The sequence below is a fragment of the Cuculus canorus genome, chromosome Z, assembly GCF_017976375.1.
Source record: "Cuculus canorus isolate bCucCan1 chromosome Z, bCucCan1.pri, whole genome shotgun sequence".
Lineage (NCBI taxonomy): Eukaryota > Metazoa > Chordata > Aves > Cuculiformes > Cuculidae > Cuculus > Cuculus canorus.
Genome location: NC_071441.1, coordinates 2,382,294 through 2,401,401, shown reverse-complemented (window position 1 = coordinate 2,401,401; position 19,108 = coordinate 2,382,294). Strand labels below are relative to the sequence as shown.

Below are 19,108 nucleotides of genomic sequence, written 5' to 3'. Positions count from 1 at the left end.
GGATTCAACAAGGCCAAGTGTAAGGTCCTGCACCTGGGTCGGGGCAATCCCCGTTTTCAGTACACGATGGGGGATGGTGTGATTGAGAGCAGCCCTGCAGAGAAGGACTTGGGGGTGCTGGTTGATGAGAAGCTCGACATGAGCCGGCAACATGCGCTCACAGCCCCGAAGGCCAACCGTGTCCTGGGCTGCATCCAAAGCAGCATGGCCAGCAGGGCGAGGGAGGGGATTCTGCCCCTCTGTTCCTCTCTTGGGAGACCTCATCTGGAATACCGTGTCCAGTTCTGGAATCCTCAATGTAAGAAGAACATGGAGCTGTTGGAACGGGTCCAGATGAGGCTACGAAGATGATCGGAGAGCTGGAGAACCTTCCATACGAGGACAGGCTGAGAGAGTTGGGGTTGTTCAGGCTGGAGGAGAGAAGGCTCTGAGGAGATCTTATAGTGACCTTCCAGTACCTGAAGGGGCTGCAGGAAAGCTGAGAGGGGCTGTTCATAAAGGCTTGTGGGGACAGGACGAGGGGCAATGGGTATACTCCTTGTAGTATGGCCATTCAACCGTGTGGCCTCAGCAACAGCAGCTGTTGAAAATTTGCCTGCAGCTGGCTGGCAGCAAGGCGGTGACTTGGCAGTGCCTTACAGACATGACTCAACAAACTCCTCAGCTAGAAAAAAAGGTTATGTAAACAAGGTGTGTCAAATTGCAAAGGAAGCTTATGGTGCAATGGTTGTCCAGTGCTAAAGACGGATGTTTGGAGGGTGATCTCCTGATTACCACCAAGACAGCTGGTGCGGCATTAAGTGTTCCTCTGTAAGAAGTAACCTGTTACAAATAATTCCTCAGACATTTGTCATTGCTTAACGACAAAATGTTCTCATCTCCTTAGCAGCAGCTTGGAAAAGGATTTCCTACGCTGTTCTTTGCACGTGTTTTTCTTTTAAATCTCCATTCCATACACACACTCACATGTCTATTAAATGATTTTTTTCCACTGAGATCCCCATCACCTAAAAAGTGTTAGAGCTGCCATTGGGAGGCAGGTCCCCATTACCTTTGGACTTGTCCTGTTATCCATGTTTTTCATGTTAAATCTGTGCATAAGCCATAGTGGCCGAAGCTTCTTGTCAGCTGTTGTCACTGGCTGGACAGAGGCAGGCGGTCGGGGAGGTGGGCAGCAGCCTTTGGAGCCTCTGCCTGCGAACATTTCACCTCACGGCCACTGGATCCCACACTGGTGGGGTTGCGCTTCCCAAACCCTGAGCTGTGCTCCCTGTCAGTGAGGAGAAGAAGGTTCTAAAGCTAGAACAGGTCTCCACCAGCCATTTAACACCACTCAATCCTCTGCGACCATACCTACAATGTGAATATGGACAAACTAGGTTTCATTCTTTTTGTTTTGTCTCCATGTGGGTGTGCAGAATGCAGCGCATACCGATGATCTGACTGTTGTGTGAGACACGGTCATCACAAAACTGTGTCACAAATCAAGCTTATTGCTGCTCGGTTTAGTCAAATACCATACGTAGCCCTTTCCTTCTGGACAGAACTGAACCCACCAAAAGGGCGTAAGCAGAAATCTCCCTCTGAAGGATGGGGCTCTTGCAGAGTTTAAATCAAAGAACAATCTAACGCTTTTAGGAAAAAAAAAAACACTAAGAAATATTCTTTTGGTATTACCACAGCTTCATATACAATTAAATAAAAAACAGGCTAAAATGTAATGAACAAATATTAAAATTTACTTCTTCACACTCTTATTTTCCCCTTAGATTTCGGCAGTGTTTTGAGTTTCTCAGTCACTTTGTAAAGCAGTTTCTGGTGCATAATGGGCTACTGTTGGGCATCAGCTTAAGAAGCGCCGCTCTGATGCAGTGTTAAAGGCGACATTGGACACATCTGCAGTTTGTGAGAGGCACAGAACCATCGTTGCCTGTTATGGTTGCTCTCTGTCAGTCCCCTTAATTCAGGGCACTGAGAAAGATTCTGTCTTTGTTTAATGTTGTTATATTTGACAATTGCATGCTGTTTGTATCCTTTGAATTCATATGGATTTTTAATACCAACATTATTAATTAATGGCTTCTCATGTGATGTGTCCCTGCCCATGGCAGGGGAGTTGGAACTGGATGATCTTTAGGGTCCCTTCCAAACCTAACTATTCTATGATTCTATGATTTCCTGTAATAAAGCAAATGCTTATTACATCAACACCTATGGTGATGACAAGAAATACTTCCTCTGGTTTTTTTCATATTGAAAAAAAAAATAGTGGAAAGGGTGCTTGTGGAGTTACCAATTGGATCGTATGGCAGTGACTGACCACGACAGGGGAAAAGTCTTCTTTCCTGCAGGTGCTATTATTGCATAACAGTCTCCTTCACTGATGCTGGAACTCACAATACCCTGAAAAATCAGCTTATCTAAAATGAAGCACTGGGTGCAGACCCGTCAGTTTAATCCTCATCATTGCTGTAGGATGACTTCATTGAGTATACGGTGTACAGTCACTGTGTTTGTTCTGGTGCCATAAGAAATACATTTCAAACTTGAATCCTGCATGTTTCTAGCCTGAGGAATTTGGAGACAGAAGTAGGTCATGAAGCACACGAGCTCAGGCACGTTTCCTGGATATCTGTCCCTTACCCCAGAAACTGATGAAATGATCAAAACCTCATAGCTTTTAAATGCTTCAAAGCATTAGGAAGAGAAGGTGTAACTGCTGGTGAAGAGAGGACTCGTGTACGTTTGCAGCACAATGTCAAGTTTTCAAATAGGGCTTTTAGTTAGTGGCAGGGACACCCCTCTCTGAAAGCTATGCATAAGTTGGTGAGGTCGCTGCGTTTGCGCTCACTGCAGTGCAAGGGGAAGCGGCAGGGAACGAGCATCTCCAGCAGACAATTCCCTCACTACGTACACAGCAAGTGTACGTAGTGACACTACGTGTCAGCAGCAAGTCAGATGTCCTTACTCAGATTCTATTTTTACTCTTCAGTGTGTCTGGGGAAGAAAAACAGCAAAAAAAAAAAAACCCTCCAAAGAAAATGACCCAGCAACAGGAGCCCTGTACAACAGTGAGCCAGGAATCTGAAGTGGTTGTGATGTGCAGTGGTACTCGGCACCGGTGAGGCCACAGCTCGAATCCTGGGTTCAGTTTTGGGTCCCTCAATACAAGAAAGACATTGAAGCTCTGGAGTGTGTCCAGAAAAGGGAACGAAGCTGGGCAAGGGACTGGAAAACAAGTCTGACGAGGAGCAGCTGAGAGAGCTGGGGTTGTTTAGCCTGGAGAAGAGGAGGCTGAGGGGAGACCTTATTGCTCTCTACAACTACCTGAAAGGAGGTTGTGGAGAGGAGGGAGCTGGGCTCTGCTCCCCAGGGACAGGGGACAGGACAAGGGGGAATGGCCTCAAGCTGCGTCAGGGGAGGCTGAGACTGGACATTAGGAAAGATTTCTTTGCAGAAAGGATTATCAAGCACTGGCAGAGGCTGCCCAAGGAGGGGGTGGAGTGCCCATCCATGGAGGGGTTTAAAAGGCAGGTAGATGAGGTGCTTGGGAACGTGGTTTAGTAGTGGTCTGGTATGGTTGGAGTCGATGCTCTCAAAGGACTTTTCTAACCGAGGGACTCTATGATTCATATGATATATGATTTCACCTGCAATTAACACAGATGGCCTAACTAGAAGGGGGAGCCAAGGGAAATGCGGACAGTTTGAGGCAACACCTTTCCTCTGTTTTACTGGAAGTGTCATGCAGACACGCCAGCTTATTCAGACCGAGCTTACATGTTCAGTTTTCTCTAACCTGATGTTAAGACTGAATAGCTGAAACATGCTTAGAATATGCCTGCATAATAATTGGAGTAGGGAAGCATTTGGGAGGAGGTGTTATATATTTTCAGCTAGACTGGTGAAACAGCTCCATGGTGGACTGCACATACAGAACAAACAAAGGGGACATAGAGTGGGATCTTGATTGGTTCAATAGGCATTGAAGGGAAGCAGGCAAGATGAGAAGGATCTTCTCCACTATCTTTATAAGCAAGGATTCACAAAATACTTTTAAAAATAAAACATGGAAGCTGGAAAAAAAAAGGGAAAGTGTTGAAAATGGAAACATACTTCATGAAATATGACTCGACATGGAAGTAATGGACAGGTGTGAACTAGGTCTGTCCAACGAAGAACTTCCAGCAGCACAGAGAAGAGAGAAAATAATGCTGTCCTTCATTTATTTTTATTAAACTGGTATTTACTTACCATGAACCAGCAACATGCAGAATTAACCGTATCATACTCATCGTATGCCATGTTTGAATGATTGCATACAGCATTTTCCCCCAAAGAAATGGTTATTTTATGGTTATTTTAAATCCATGGACTACCTCACTCCTTTCAGTCTTAACAATCTGAAATCCTGCCTTTTACATAAGTGTTTTCTGGAGAGGTAACACCTACAGAGAGAGGCCTGTCCTACAGGGACCACAGCCACACAGCTTCCTTTGTTAACCAGCACAACCTTCTTTGCCCACCTCAGTGGTCGAGATCTATAAACACTCTCAGTAGTCTGCGCGTCCTCACAAAGGCATGAACACCTTAGGGGTGTTCAATAGGGATCTTCAAGGCACGTGGATGGTAGATGTTCTGAACCCACATTCAGCTGATTTCAGTCCATGTAAGTGCTGCACCACAAGAGCAGCCGACACTCTCCAAGTGGGCTTGAAATGGTCATCCTGACCTGTAGACTGTTCAGAGCTACAAGTCTTCTGGGTTATGTCACCCAGACCCAAAACGTGGCTTACGTGAATTGATTTAGAAAGCGCAGCAGGCAATAGGTACCGTATTTCACTGAGACACAGGGGAGACTGCTGAGCACCACATTGTCAGAACTCTATCCAAATCTCTACTTCGCTGGCAACAGGAGAGCGAGCAAAGTGGAAACAGGAAAAGAGGGATTTCTACCCAACTCTTATTCCTTCATGCTTGCAAAGGCTACACTTCTAAGTACAGACCTCAGTTTTACACCCGGTCGCTCCCTGGCCCTCGGTTTTAGCCTGGGAGAAGCAACTGACAGCTGTGTAAAGTCACAGCTGTGTTCAGCCAGTTTGTAGGATCAACTGGAACCATCAATCATCTGTGTGTGACACAATAATACAATATTTGCACTGAATTTGTAGTTTTCATTAAAGCTAGGGGATTTCTGTTCTTAAGAATTCCAAATGACTTAAAACACTTAGAAGTGGCAAGTAATCCATCACAGTTGTTCAGTTATAGTAAAGGGAAAAAGAGATGCCAATGCCCTTTCATCACAGAATGGAATATTAATAATAAAATATTAAAAAAAGGGAGTGTTTTCACCACTCATATTATGGCTTTTACATCTCCCCTCCTGCTCCTCCACAGCTCCTTCCACTCAAAGTTTGTGCCACCCCCAGACCTCACCAATAATCCAGGTCAGGTACACAAGCAAATGTGAATTCTGTGTTATGGTGCATACAAAACGCCTTCCCCGGCCCCCAACAACTTGCTTTTTTGTACGTCAGGCTGTCAGAAGGGAGAAGGGACAGGATTGGACCTAATCCATCTTCATTTGTATTAAACACCTCCATTTGTATTAAACACCTTCATTTGTACCACTCAAGATGTCATTTTCACCATCCCCTCTGACTTTCATTGCAGGTGATAGCAGTAATGCCTTTTCTTTATTCTGAATAAAAATGTTTAAACTAGTGTTGAGGGAATTTCCTTTTCTGCATAAAAATCAAGACTGAAGTGCATGTTTCCCTTGAACACTGCAAAAAATAAGGTACCAGCTGATCACTCCTGAAACTAAAACTCATCTTCTCAACTACGAAGACAGCGCTACAAATACGAGAATTCTAACAAAGGATCTTAGTAACTCAGCAGCAGTGCTTTTTCTTTTTTTTCTTTTTTTTTTTTAGTTTAATTGCTTGTGTGTCAAAGCCAAAATGTAAAGAGTGCAAAGTATGGATGTATATATAAATACATCCTTGTGTGTGTGTTGGGAATTAATCAATCTAGGTCCCTTAATAGCCTCTCATCAGTGACTAAAGAATGGACTCATTATGGAACAGCAAGACTGGAATTAACTCTCTGCAGTGCTTGTAAGTCATAATGAAATAAACCCTTCTTGCATATCTCTTGTAAGTAACAGATTACGGTATTACACTGTGTTGGAACGAGATTTTGTCTTCTACCATTTGTCCTAAATAGAAACATGGAGGAGAACAGGGAGCTCTACTGGAGAGCTAAATGTCTCCGAGCTTCTTCTTTCTACTTCTTTTGTTTATCTGAAACGTGACAATCACCAAAAGGAAGCCGCACAGTCTGAGCATTTGTTCTGATATGCTGAATCACTGCTGAAGTGTCTTAAAAGACACATTCCTTTTTAAATGAAATCATATTTCCAATACGCAGCGAACGGACACGTAACTTTCAGTAGTAGCCAAGAAAACAATTCCACTCTGACAAGGTGCAATCAGGAGGAAATTTTATATAACACTGCAAGTAATAAATTATGCATAGCAAGACTAAATTCAGAATTAGTATACTGTGAAACAAAATACATTAGAGTAGTTGAAGAAAGAATTGATTACAGAGTTAGGATATAAACAGTAATGCATCTCAGGCAGAAGCAAACAACAAAACTGAATTAAAGATAATTGTGGGCTGAGTTTGTTCAAGAGAAACAACACTTTCAGGTGGGAAAATGCATTTGATCTCATCACCAGCACGAGCTTTATGTGTGTTAAATCCCACCAAAAAGTAGGGTATTAAGAGATACCGTCTGTGTGTATGGCTTGAGGTCTGGACAGAGGTGCATTTACTGAGTGAACAAGCTCCCTGGACACATTCCTGGTATCCTAATTCGAATTCCACAGCCACTGAGGCAAAAGGTGCAACAGTCAGCGCACACAGCGAAAGTATTTCCTGAAATTCTGAAGTGGCACAAATTCACAAATGCTACGTGGAAATCTCCAAAAAAAGGTTATTTGCAGAACGGTACCAGGGAGGCATTACCCACTCTCGGAGCAAGTAAACAGCACATCTGGTAAAACTGGAAGTTTGCGGCAGAAAACCTATGTATTAAATACATGGTTATATTCGTGTCGGCATCACAGACTCATTGACACCTACAATAATTAGTTGTGAACTCTTTAACCCCTTCAGCACCACATGAAATCCCCTTGCACTTCCGATATGTAACCAAACACAACACATAACCAAATAACTTCCTATTCTGACTACAAACTCAACCTTAACTACATTAACATTCTCTATAAACACTTTTACAGATACAATCTGTTATTCTGCATATAGAAGACTATGGAGCAGGAACAGTATTTCTACATGTGATTCGAAATAAAAAGTGTGGGCATCTCTCCTGGTTTTACTTAAAAGTGCAAAGGAGATGGCTGTGGAACCAGAGAGCGAATAAGTTTGGGCAATTTGGTATTAAGAAAGTCCTCAAAGTTTGAAGCACGTGGAGGAAGTCATGCTTCATATTAACACTTCTCTAACGATCCGCAGGTTCATCCAGATCGCACATCTCGTCGAGCACAAAGCTGTCAGACAGGTGGACGAGACTTGGCAAGGCATTACAATAAACACATGAAGCTACGTTTGGGTGGAAGCCTACACATGATAGTTAGCAACACAAGGCTGTTCATAATATTTAACAAAAGCCAGGTGAGAAAAGACAGTTTGGGAGGCATCTAATAACAAGGGAATAGAAGAGCTTGCATGGGTCCATTTTCCAGATCATCCCTTCAAGTAGCACTGTTTTCATTAGGGAAGGGCTAAGTTCTCTCCCTCTTTAAGCCTCTTCCAGATAAAAAATAGTTGCGATAATTTTACTGGAAGGATTTACTGCATTGATTTTAACATTGCAAATTTAAGAATCATCACCTAGAAGTTTACATATAGTAAAAAAAAATTGTTCTTTGGGTATTTTTGATGAAGAAATATTTCTTTACCACAAGCACAGGCTATAGACTGATGTAATACTTCAGAAGTCAGTCATTGGAATTTACAGGATAAAGGACTTACCCCAACAAAATGTATTTAAATGCAAAGTGCTGAGGGCCATTAGGGAGAAGTTCAGAGTGAACAGTAGTTAAGAGTAAACAAAAAACACCCAACTTCAACTTGCATTTTCTGTCCCAAAGGGTGAAGAACAGGCCTGAAACTTGGCATATTTGCTTCAAATTGCCTGCAAGGGCTTGACCCAACCCACTGCCCACCCATAAAGGAAATATCTCAAGCCTCCTTCCACCATCCCGAGCTGTTTTATTTTCTGCTGGCCCAGGTGGCAGTTGTCCAACTCTGGACTGAGCAAATTCAGCGTACTGAATGCAGGTCTTATCCTACCGCCCCGGTTCTGCTAGGTAAGAGCCAAGCTGGTCCACTGAGGGCCTGATGAGCGTCAGGAATCAAAGCTAGGAGCATGGAAGAAAAAAGAAAACTTCTTCCAACAGCATGTGCTGTTGATTGTAGAAATAATATGGTTCTTCAGGATAAAGACTGAAGAAGCTAATACACTGTTATCTTCTTGGTCATCCCAATTTCTGCTAAGGGGGGTGGGAAGATGGGACAGTTAGGAAGTACTCCAAAACGCCCATCAAAGAATCCAGCTGTCAGGTTATCAGACAGAAGTTTTGCAGTATTGTGGTCTACTGGTACACTTTCAAAACAAAGCCTTGTGAATTTGTGGACAAAATGCTCTCTCTCCTCCTCATACAGTTTACTGGGGAAGATCTGAGAGTACATCCTTAGCTGAGAGCCTCTGAAATTGTCCCTTTTCTTTCCCTCTCCTTTTACCGAAGACACAGTAACAAACTTCCCAAAGCCATCAAAGACACGAGTCTACACTGAAGAATACTGCTGCTTACTTAAGGTTACAGCATCAACTATACCTTGTTTTCTGCAGCCAAATCCTGCTTGAAACAATATTCCAATCTCATCAGGAAATCCTGGCAAGGCTTTCCATTTTTAAGCTGTCCTCTGACATGAGTTTTGAGAATTATCTCTTGAGCTTTTATGGGAAATATTCTGATAGAGAACTGCATATGAACAACAGAAACACATTGGCTCCCCTTTAAAGTTCGCTGTATTCAGTCAGAAGAGCTTTCACAGAAATTGAGCAATAACCTTTAACTGTGACTCACTGCAAGAAACTTAAACAAATGTACATTTTAAAAAGTTAAGTAATTAGAATTTGTGAGGTCATGTTTCTGCTTTTCACATCAAGAGGACAAACCTACAAATCACTCTGAAATGAGTTTCATGAATGCGTTCTCAGTATTAAACAGATTGTTAAGTTTGATATGTTCTGGATACGGGAAACTAATTCAAGGACAATTGAAGGTCTGAGCACAAGTCTGTAGAATGAATTGCAGTGCATCCCAGAAAAACAGTAAAATAAGTCTTGGTTTCCTTAGATCCTTTCTTTTCTTTTTTCTGCCTTGATATAAATAATGTCCTCATACCTGCTGTGGCAACTTCATAAAAATAAAACCAAAGAACAAGAGTATATTTTTAGCAGCATAAATAAAATCTGACTATCAAGAATCTAAGTACCATTAACAAAATCCAGGACCAAATATCCATATCACAGCCATTTTTCATTTTTTGTTCTTTTATTTTCTATTTCTGGGATCAGTTTTAATAGTTAAGCTTAGAATGTAAGTTTGTATCCCCATCACTAACATAAATCAAACATCACCGATGTCTTTAAATATTCTAAAAGGCTCTTAGTGGATACTAAAGAATCAGAGACATGTAGATTTGGAAGGGATTTCAAAAGATCACCCAGGTCCATCTCTGCACACAGGCAATATGAAATATACTATAGTCCATCCCTATGAGATGTTTCATAAACCTCTCCTTAAAATTTCTATAATGGAAATTTAGCAACTCCCATGGGGAGCATATTTTAGTGAATCGCTACCGTTATAGTTGCAAAGTTTCTCTCATCTGTCTTTGCTACAAGTATAGGTTAGTTATGAGGGCATTAAGAGAAACTTCCCAATTATAATGATCACAAAGCATCTCCAAGACTAGACAAGCCACTACAATTTTCAAAGACATTCTGGTGTTTGATATGCATACAATTAATTAGTTTAACCCCTCAGTTATAAAACTGAGATCAGAACTTCTTTACTGAGATTACTTAACCTTCAAGTTCTCAATTGACAGCACAAAGATGTAAAGCCAGTGTTAAAACAACTACCTTGGATTACGTAGTATATCTTCACATTAACAGTTAAAAGCCCAGAACAAAAAAATTATATCATTTACGAGAAAAGTGGTCTTGCATTTTTAAACTCAAGGATGGAGCCCTCTATTCTACTCCAACAGGAAGCCTTGACTTTGAACAGATCACAAAATCTCTGTCTCTATTCCATCTTTAAAGCGACACTAATATTCACATTAGAAGTTTTGGGAAGATGCTACGTGCAGAATATTTCAAACCTAAAACGAGCAGTGCTGCTCGTTAACAGATTTCACCAGATGACACAGAAACACTGCACGTCTCTAAGCAAACCTGACAGGAAGCAAAGAACAAAAGAACAAATAAGATACCACTTCTGCCAAACAGGTATTTTTGGTATTGGCTTTTATCTAAATTGACTTCTGCCTGCTGATAGTATCTCAACTCTGATCTGAAACCGCATGTCCTATGGTGACTTCCAGATAAAAACGGATTCCTTTTAATATCAGATGAAGTAGCAAAGCCACAGATGTGATACACTCTGCAACTGTGTTAAAGCTACCATAAAGGTAAACTGCTCTATTTCAGGGCTTCCTGAAATGAGGGCACTTTGAATCCTGAATATCAATTACTTAGAATGCTAACTTTAGAAGACTTTAGTTGAGATACAACGGAACTGGCACGCCAGTTCATGGTGGGTTCTGCCATGCACAGAATGGTTAATGTTCTGTTCTCTCATATTTCTACTTTAAACCAATTCTCATCTAAATTCAGACTACATTTATATTGTTAAAGCACAAATCTGTCTTTTTGGCATTGTTCTAGCACAAACCATATTTGCATCAAAAAGGCTTGAGGCAGCAAATGTCCTGGTTTGTATGCAAAACTGTTTTTCACCTATGATAACAAATTTCTTGCTGCCACTGGATTCTTGCAATATTATCCCCTTCATATTTTTTAAAAAATAAATTTAAAAAATGCATGAAGATTTCAAGTAGAATTAAAATTTATCTTATAGTCACTATTTCACATTCTATGTTATCCCCAAATTAAAAAAAAAAAAAAATCTTCTGTTTTACAAATATTACTTTTATACATACAATATTGTTTCAGGCTTGCAGTCATGAAAACAATTGTTCTGCTTGGCTACTGGAAATACCCTGCCTTGAGCCTTGTTATGCACCTGAGATGTGTGAAACTGTCTCAATTACAAATATATTACAGAAGACCTACGGCCCGATCCCGCAGCTGCTGTGAGCATCCCACAACAGCCACCTGCCAGTGATAAGGAAGAAGAATATTGGAAGGCGCAAGATTCTGCCGGATCAGGCCTTAAATGCAAGCGCGTTAACAACACATTATATGGTGACATCTCAAAACAAAATACTGTATTTCTATGTAATGCAGAAGTAACACACACCAGTTACATATAGTAATAATTTATTCTGAAATGTTCATTTTAGTCTCTGTTGAGACATCACCCATGTCTCATTAATAAAAGAGCAGCCATGTCACCTCAAATACCAGAATATACAACAAGTTACAGCATAGCAAAAAAACCTCTACCTACTTTAGGATAAAATCTAATTCAGGTAAAATAATTTTGTTCGGGGTTTTACAGTTACACAGTTTCTTTTTTTTTTTGTTTTTTTTTTTCAGAGCACAAAAAGTGTAACTCATTACACCATAACTATCTATGCACATTATGTGACCACGGAAATGTTAATCATTACTTCAGAACATGAACCATCAGTTCCATTCATGCAGAAAAAGCAGGCTGGGAAAGCTTGTTCAGCAGAAACCATATTACTGTGAATTTCACAGCCACATGATTGGGTTAGATGGACTCACAAATACCAAAACAGTATACTTTTTTTTTTTTTTTGCATAAATAATACTAATTCTTCCCTGATGTAGTTTAGTCAGTCTGTAACCTAGAAATAATCGATAAAGCAAGATGACCGTATCACCTCTACCTGCAATGTTGCATGATTTCAACGACAAGCAATATTTAAAGGATTATGGGATGGGATGCTAATTAAATACATGTTAAACATACTGTACAAATATACTTGCCTTAGCAATTTTATTCCAAACCATCAATCGGGTATTCCTCTAAAATATTACCAGTGAAGACAAAGTATACTATCAAATATGGCTTCTGGAACAAGGACACTCTAACAAGAATCAAATCTATTTACAACAAATAAAAACGACGACAAAAAAATTCAATCCCCATTCTTTTAGTTTCATTTGAAACAAGACTTCTAAATTGCTGCTGTATACAATACAGTCTTATTTGTTGCACTTAAACAGAAGTTACCAGGTAAGAGCCAGAGTGACGCTTAGGACTCTGAGTTCCACTGGAGTCCGGATTTTCAGACTTGGAGTCACGCTTCTTCGTGCTGTTATTTACCGGTGTTGGTATCTGTGAAGGCCGAGCAGAACTATTGTCCACACTGCTCTTCCGGCGGCTTGGATTGTAATTGAAAGGAGTCACTCTTGCTGCAACAGCACCAATGGGAGAGCTATGTTTGCTCGAGCTACTGGAACTGAATGGTGTACGCTCACTTACAGTACTTTCATTATTTTCTGGTGCAGGAACAGGATTGTTCGGTAGAGGCTTTGTTTCAGTGCCTTTCTTGTCTGGACCCTCTATCTGAAAGAATGAGTTCAGACGGTTTTCTAACCCAACGGTACGAACAGGAACACCTCCATTCCCTGGGGTCTGTTTTTCTTGAATCTCTTTAGAATCTTTACTATTCACCCCCCCTTTCTCTGAAACACTGTCAATAACTGGGGGAGTGTTTCCAGTTGGGGACCTTCCAGATCGAGGATTGTTAATTGGACAGTCCTCTATCCTCACCCACACGTCTTCTGTCTTAGAGACAGGTGGTGCCATCTGATAGATAAGAGTTTTGGAATCGGAGCCGTTTGCGGCACTTGAGGAAGGATGCTGAGGATCATTCATTATCTGAGGAATTTCATTTTCTTTTATTTTTCTCCAAGTACCTTTTGCTGGTGCTTGGCTTTCTTTACTTTGCTTGTGTCCAGAAAGAGAACTTCCATGTTGCTTTTCATCTTCACTTTTTGCCTTTTCACTGGATTCTGAAGAAGCGGACAGAATTGAGGAGGAACTTCCAGTTCTTCGCCAAGTGCTTACACGAGGAAGGGATGAGGAATGCTTACTATGCTCACGCTTCCATGTTCCTGACCTATTGATCGGCAATCTAGATGGACTCTCAGAATGAGAACGAGCTATATCATGACGTTTTGCTGGTCTCCCATCATATTCTACAGAAGGGCTCAGATTAGGGGGTAATTTTCGCCAACCACTAGTCTGGGCAGTTGAATGAGTGGATAAAGTCATATCAGGAAGAGATGGACTTAAAATTGGGGTCTGGATTTGAGACCTCGTGGGAGAATCAGGCCTGGAAGGAGAGAGAGATTCAAATGAAGCTGACTCTTCTAATTTCCGTCTTAGAGTTGGGCTTGGAGCTTCTTTAATAAAAGTTGACTGTCGAACAAGAACAGGTCTTTCAGATCTGTCAGATTCACTTCCACTAGACTTGGCGGATGACATTCTGGATAGTTCAGTCTTTTTGTTTGATCCACCACTGCTGAGAGCTTGGCTTAACCCTTTGGAAGCAGACTCACTTCTTGGAATGCTACTGGAACTCTTAGGTAAGGCAGTTTGCTTTGTAAGGTTTTGCTGGCTCATTTGCCTGCCTGGTGATGTATATGACATTCTACCTGAACTTGAAGACTTAGTTGAAGCCGTGCTAGGAGATGATGTCCTTGGCAACTGAGACAGTTTGTTGGGAGGACTTATACCATTTCTTCCTGGGGAAATTGAGTTTCGGCCGGGAGACTGCAGAGGCCTACTTAATGGCTGCTGTTGAGGTCTAGAAGGAGTCGAGTCTCTAGAACCTGATCTAGAAGGTCCTTTACTTGATCCACTCTGGTTCAACCCCGATGGTTGTCTAGTTACAGGAGCTGGCTCAGGTTTCACTGATGACTTGGCTCCTCTTGGAGAACTAGTCAAACTTTGGCCTTCACTGGGACTCTTGGAGTTTGTGTTTTTGAGTGGGGGACCTTTTTTGGAAACAGGACTAGTACTTGAAGAACTATTTCGAACTCCTGGAATATGGATCATTGTCCTACCACGTGAAATTGAAGGCACACTTGTCTGTTGTGGTTGCTTCAACTGGCTTGAAACTTCTGAATTGGAGCGAGCTTTTCCTGGGATTATACTTTTATATACTTTCTTCCCTCCTTTGATTCCCCTACTTTCAGATTCTGCTTTTTTAGACTCCAGTGTACTTTTCTCTCCTGGCTTAAGAATTCTTGGACCTTTATTACTAGTGAAAGGTTTTTCTTCCTGGTCTGGGGTGAGATGAAAAGGTGACCCTAGAGAAATACCAGATTTTAATGAAAGGATAGAGTCAGAGTCTGATGAAGCTTGTCTAGACAGTGATGCGGCAGCTGCAGCTTGATGCAAGCTACTAACTATAGAATTTGCACCTTCTTGGATAGCTTTCCAATCAAAGTTCTCTGAATCAGGTGAGAAACCATGTTCTGAATCCATCCTCTGTACCTCTCTAAGATCCAGTGTTAAACCCTCTGCCAGTACACCACCTGCACTTCTGGAATTGTTTTTTTCACCTTCACTCTTTATTCTTGAGGGTTTTTTCTTTTTAGGCATGGCAGAGCTAATGCATTCCTGCAAAAGATCGTCTTCTGAGTCAATGCTAAGAGAACTGAGAGAGCTGTTCCTAGAGAAACATACAGGAGTATCTTCAACATGAAATGATTTAGGTGCATAACCAGAAGTCTGTGGTCTGTTTGATTCCATCTGTGAATCAGGGGCCTCAGTTCGTTTTGCAGGTTCCCCTTCTTTGTTGTTATTGTTTTCTTGATCAATATCACTGAGAGAACTAAGAGATGAATTGCGAGAAAAACAAACAGGTGTGTTTTCGATAGCAAAATTCTGCATTTTCTCATCTGTAGCTGCTCCTCTGTCTGGAATATCTTTAGTTGACTGAGTGAAAGTTTTAGGCTGGCTTCTGCCTGCTGGGTGTTTTTGACAAACTTGTGTCCTGTTACTCGGTTGCTGATTTGAAGACTGTTGTGGATTAGCACAGTCTTTACTTTCTGTTTCCTTTGATTCTTTTCCTTTTCTTAATTCTGCCTTCTCCCTTGAAAGGTCAACATCATCATCGTCAAAATCCAAAGAACTTAAGGAATCATTCCGTGAAAAGCAATAAGGAGTTCCCTCAATAGGTGTGTAATGATGAGGGGAATCAAACGCAAAGCTTCCTCTTACACGCTCTTCATTATTTGGCAATTTGTCATTAAAATCTCTTGAATTGTTTTTAAGATTCTGTTTCTTTGTGTCTCTGTTCTCTGGATAACTTCTTTCATTATTAACATTGCTTTTAAGCTCTGTGGTTTTTCTTATACGTGCTCTATATTCATTATTTTGGGGAACAGGCTTTACTGGTGATGTTGGCTTCTTTTTCTCACCTTCTGGTTGGCTTTTGTTACTTAGAGATGAAGATGCTTGTTGAATTTGATCCATTATCTTTTTCACTCTGAAAGGTTTGTGACTTTTTCCTTTTGGCATAGCTGAGTTAATGCATTCAGCCAGAATATCACCCTCTTCTGTTTTGTCATCATCGAGGCCTGGGGGAGTCATGGTTGAGCTTTTTGCTCTCTGAGAGTCATCAGTACTTCTTCCTTCTGTAGGAATGGTGTCTCGCTTTTCAAACTCCTCTGCCTCTGCTCCCGTCCCCACACCATCCACATTGGCCAACTCGCTTGGGGGCGATTCGATGGTGAGATCACTCAGAGATGTAGCTGTTGAAAAGTTTATTGGTGTACCCTCAACACAATACACCCGTGGCATATCATCTCCCGGTGTAAAACTCACATGTTTTTGGGATTGCAATCTGCTTTGTGAAGGCAAAAGTTTGTAAACGGGCAGCTGGCTGGGTTTCCTGGCTACAGGAGGAGGTATTTTTGGAGCAGATGCTTGAGAAGGCTTTTTGGCTTTACGTGAAGACTTTGTTGGCATTGCAGAAATAATACATGCTTCCAGAATCTCAATATCATCATCATCATCAGAATCATCCAGAATGTCTTTTTCTGCTTCAGTAGGCTTCTCAGCTTTCTTCTCTTGGTTATCCTTTGTATCATCTGACTGTTCAGGTTCTGCTTCATTTCCATGTTCATTTTCATGAACCGGAGGCATTATTCTTAACTCTACATCTTTCTGTATAAACGGCTCATCAAGACTCAGAGCACTCAGGCTAGATGAGCAAGAAAAGCCATCTGGTGTGCTTTCTGTGGCAAAATGTAAGAGCGTATCAGCATCTGGCAGTACCTGAACTCTTTGAACAGCTGCATTTACAGCTGCCTGTCTAGGACCAGGCTCTCTCTTTTCTGCATTAGGTACTTTACCTTTAGCTGCATCTCTTTTTACTTGAACTGCTTGAGCAGGCGGTGGTGTTTTACTTCTGCTGGGAGGCATTGTTTGTCCCGGGCTGTCTGGAAGGTCACTGGGACTTATTATACCACTTACCATCCCACTGCAAGGCTCACTTTGAACTGAACTAGCAATTGAATGGCTTTCAAAACTATCCAGGGAACTGACAGAAGTACATCTGCTGAACATAAGTGGTGTTTCCTGCACATAATGTTCTGGTGGGCTTTTAGGAGTCTGTGCACCACTCTTTGAGGGAGATTTGGCACCTGAAGAAAACTCAACAGCTTTATGTCTAGAGGAATCAGAAGGAGACAAACTAGAAGTCGCAAGTCTACTGGATTTTGTTCTGATGTGCTGTGATGCTGATGTGATTTCACTTGCTGCACCTTCTGTAGACAGAGCGCCACTGTTTTCCTTCAGTTCTGCTATCTGTAGTGTGTTATTAGCATCTGTCACACATGTGGATTGATCACGACCTATTTCATCTTCAGCTGATGACAAAGATGACAAAGAGCTACATCTTGAAAAACATATTGGGGTATCTTCCACACAGTATGTTTGTATAGTTTCCTGATTAATAGAAGGGGTTTTACAGGAGGCAGTCTTCTGTGCATGACCACCTCTGCTCTGTGCAGAATTCGGGTGAAGCTGATTCTGTCTCTTGGAACTAGCTGAGGGGGCCGACGTGTTCCCACTGCTTGAGGAAATATGGTCAGTTTTAGTGCTCTGCACTGAGGAAGCCTTTGAAAAAGTAAAAGATGGCTTCTGAGAAGAAGGAACTTCTGTTGAGTATTTCAAACTGTAATCAATAGGCTGATCGACATGTTCCTCTTCATTGTACTTTATGCTATAATTAGTTGGTCTGTCTTCCTCATCATGTTGTTCCTCCTCAGAGTAACGTTCACTGTAGTTGGTTGGCTTGTCATCATCATAATCATCAACCTGGCACAAGGACTGGCTTACTTTCTGATTCATTCCAAGAGTTGAGCCTACTCTGTTTTGATCTGAACCATTGGATCCTCTTGATCTAAAGGAAGAGATGCACTCCTGCTGTCCAAAAGGTGATTGATACTTCATATGTTTATCATCTCCACTTTCACTGTACATGGGGTAGGTTGCATTTTGGCTCCTTGACTGCCTTTGTTCATTTTGTTTCATTTCATCGTCTATTATATGCTTAGGCCTTGCCCACCTTTCATTCTGAGAGGGACTTTGCCTTCCAGAATTTAACTGTTCATCTGAGTATTTAAGACTATAATTAATAGGAGTGTCAAGTTCTCCATCATTGTCATCCATATGATTTGCACTATGAATCTTATGTGCCAAGTCAGCTGGGTATTGACCATAACTACAAAATTTACTCTCATCATCTTCAGAGTAAGATTCAATGGAAGGTTTCATTTGGCCTCTTTTACCATAGCCATCACTGCTGCTGACACTATTTAAACTATCATTTGAAGCCCTCTTGTACTCCATTTTTGCGTAAGGCACAGGACACGTCCTGCTCGAATTCTCAGATTTAGGAAAGTACGCACTTGAGTGAGTATGGGCAGTGGCTGATCTCCTGGGGGCATTTCTGTCTTCAGCCAAACAATGCATTTCAGAAGTGGAACCAGAATTTCTGTCATCTTGTGGGATATGCATGCTTGTTACTTCTTCCATAACTTTGGCAATCTGAACTGCAGCAGTAGAGATCTGCATTCCTATTCTCTTAGATGAGTTCCCGGTATTCTCTGCAGCTGGATGATAGGTATTTAAACCTACTGCTCGATCCCTGTCAAGACTTCTGTCTTTCTCAGATCGAGAATTTTCTAAGTTTCCTCTACCAGAAGAGGAGGAGGCAGGCAATACTGTAGTATTTAAATACGGTGAAAGCACAGGCATATTACCGGCATTAAAACTCTCTGACCTGCATATACCATCATCATGCCGACTGGAGTCCAGCACATACTCGCTGTACATATTTTGCTTGTGCCTCTGCTTATTACGGTGAGATGCTTTCGGGCTTAAATTATCAATGTTGTCAAAAGTCTCTGATAGATGCTGAGCATCTAATTCTGCTTCCAGTGCCTTTTGCTTTCTGACATGAAGAGATGGTAAGCTTGACCCTGGAGACATAATGTTGGCATCCTTATATTTTGCTGGCCTGTTTGCCATGAGGTTTCTTAGAGCTGCAGCACTGCCCATTGCTATCATTTTGTGTTTTGAGTGAATGAGGTTTTTCAGCATGCTGACTGCTCCCATGTCCCACAAAGCTTCCTGATCCTTCGCGTTTCGTGCAGAAAGATTCCACAGGGTCCCACATGCATTACTGACTATTGTCAAACTGTGTGACTTCAAGTGTTGTAGCAAGGTTTGCAAGCAGCTGTTCTCTCGCAAGATTTGCCTGGTGT

At 41.5% G+C, this 19,108-nt stretch overlaps 1 protein-coding gene across 6 annotated transcripts in view; it reads right to left on the bottom strand.

The window, feature by feature from the left end:
• Window positions 1–11,857: 11,857 nt before the first annotated feature.
• APC (APC regulator of WNT signaling pathway) overlaps window positions 11,858–19,108 on the bottom strand; it is a 97,354-nt gene continuing 90,103 nt past the window's right edge. For all 6 annotated transcript variants that reach the window (XM_054053428.1, XM_054053430.1, XM_054053431.1 and 3 more), the window contains one exon: window positions 11,858–19,101. In XM_054053428.1, coding sequence (XP_053909403.1) covers window positions 12,537–19,101 — 6,565 coding nt within the window. In that variant the 3' untranslated portion in view covers window positions 11,858–12,536. The remainder of the gene's footprint in view (window positions 19,102–19,108) is intronic.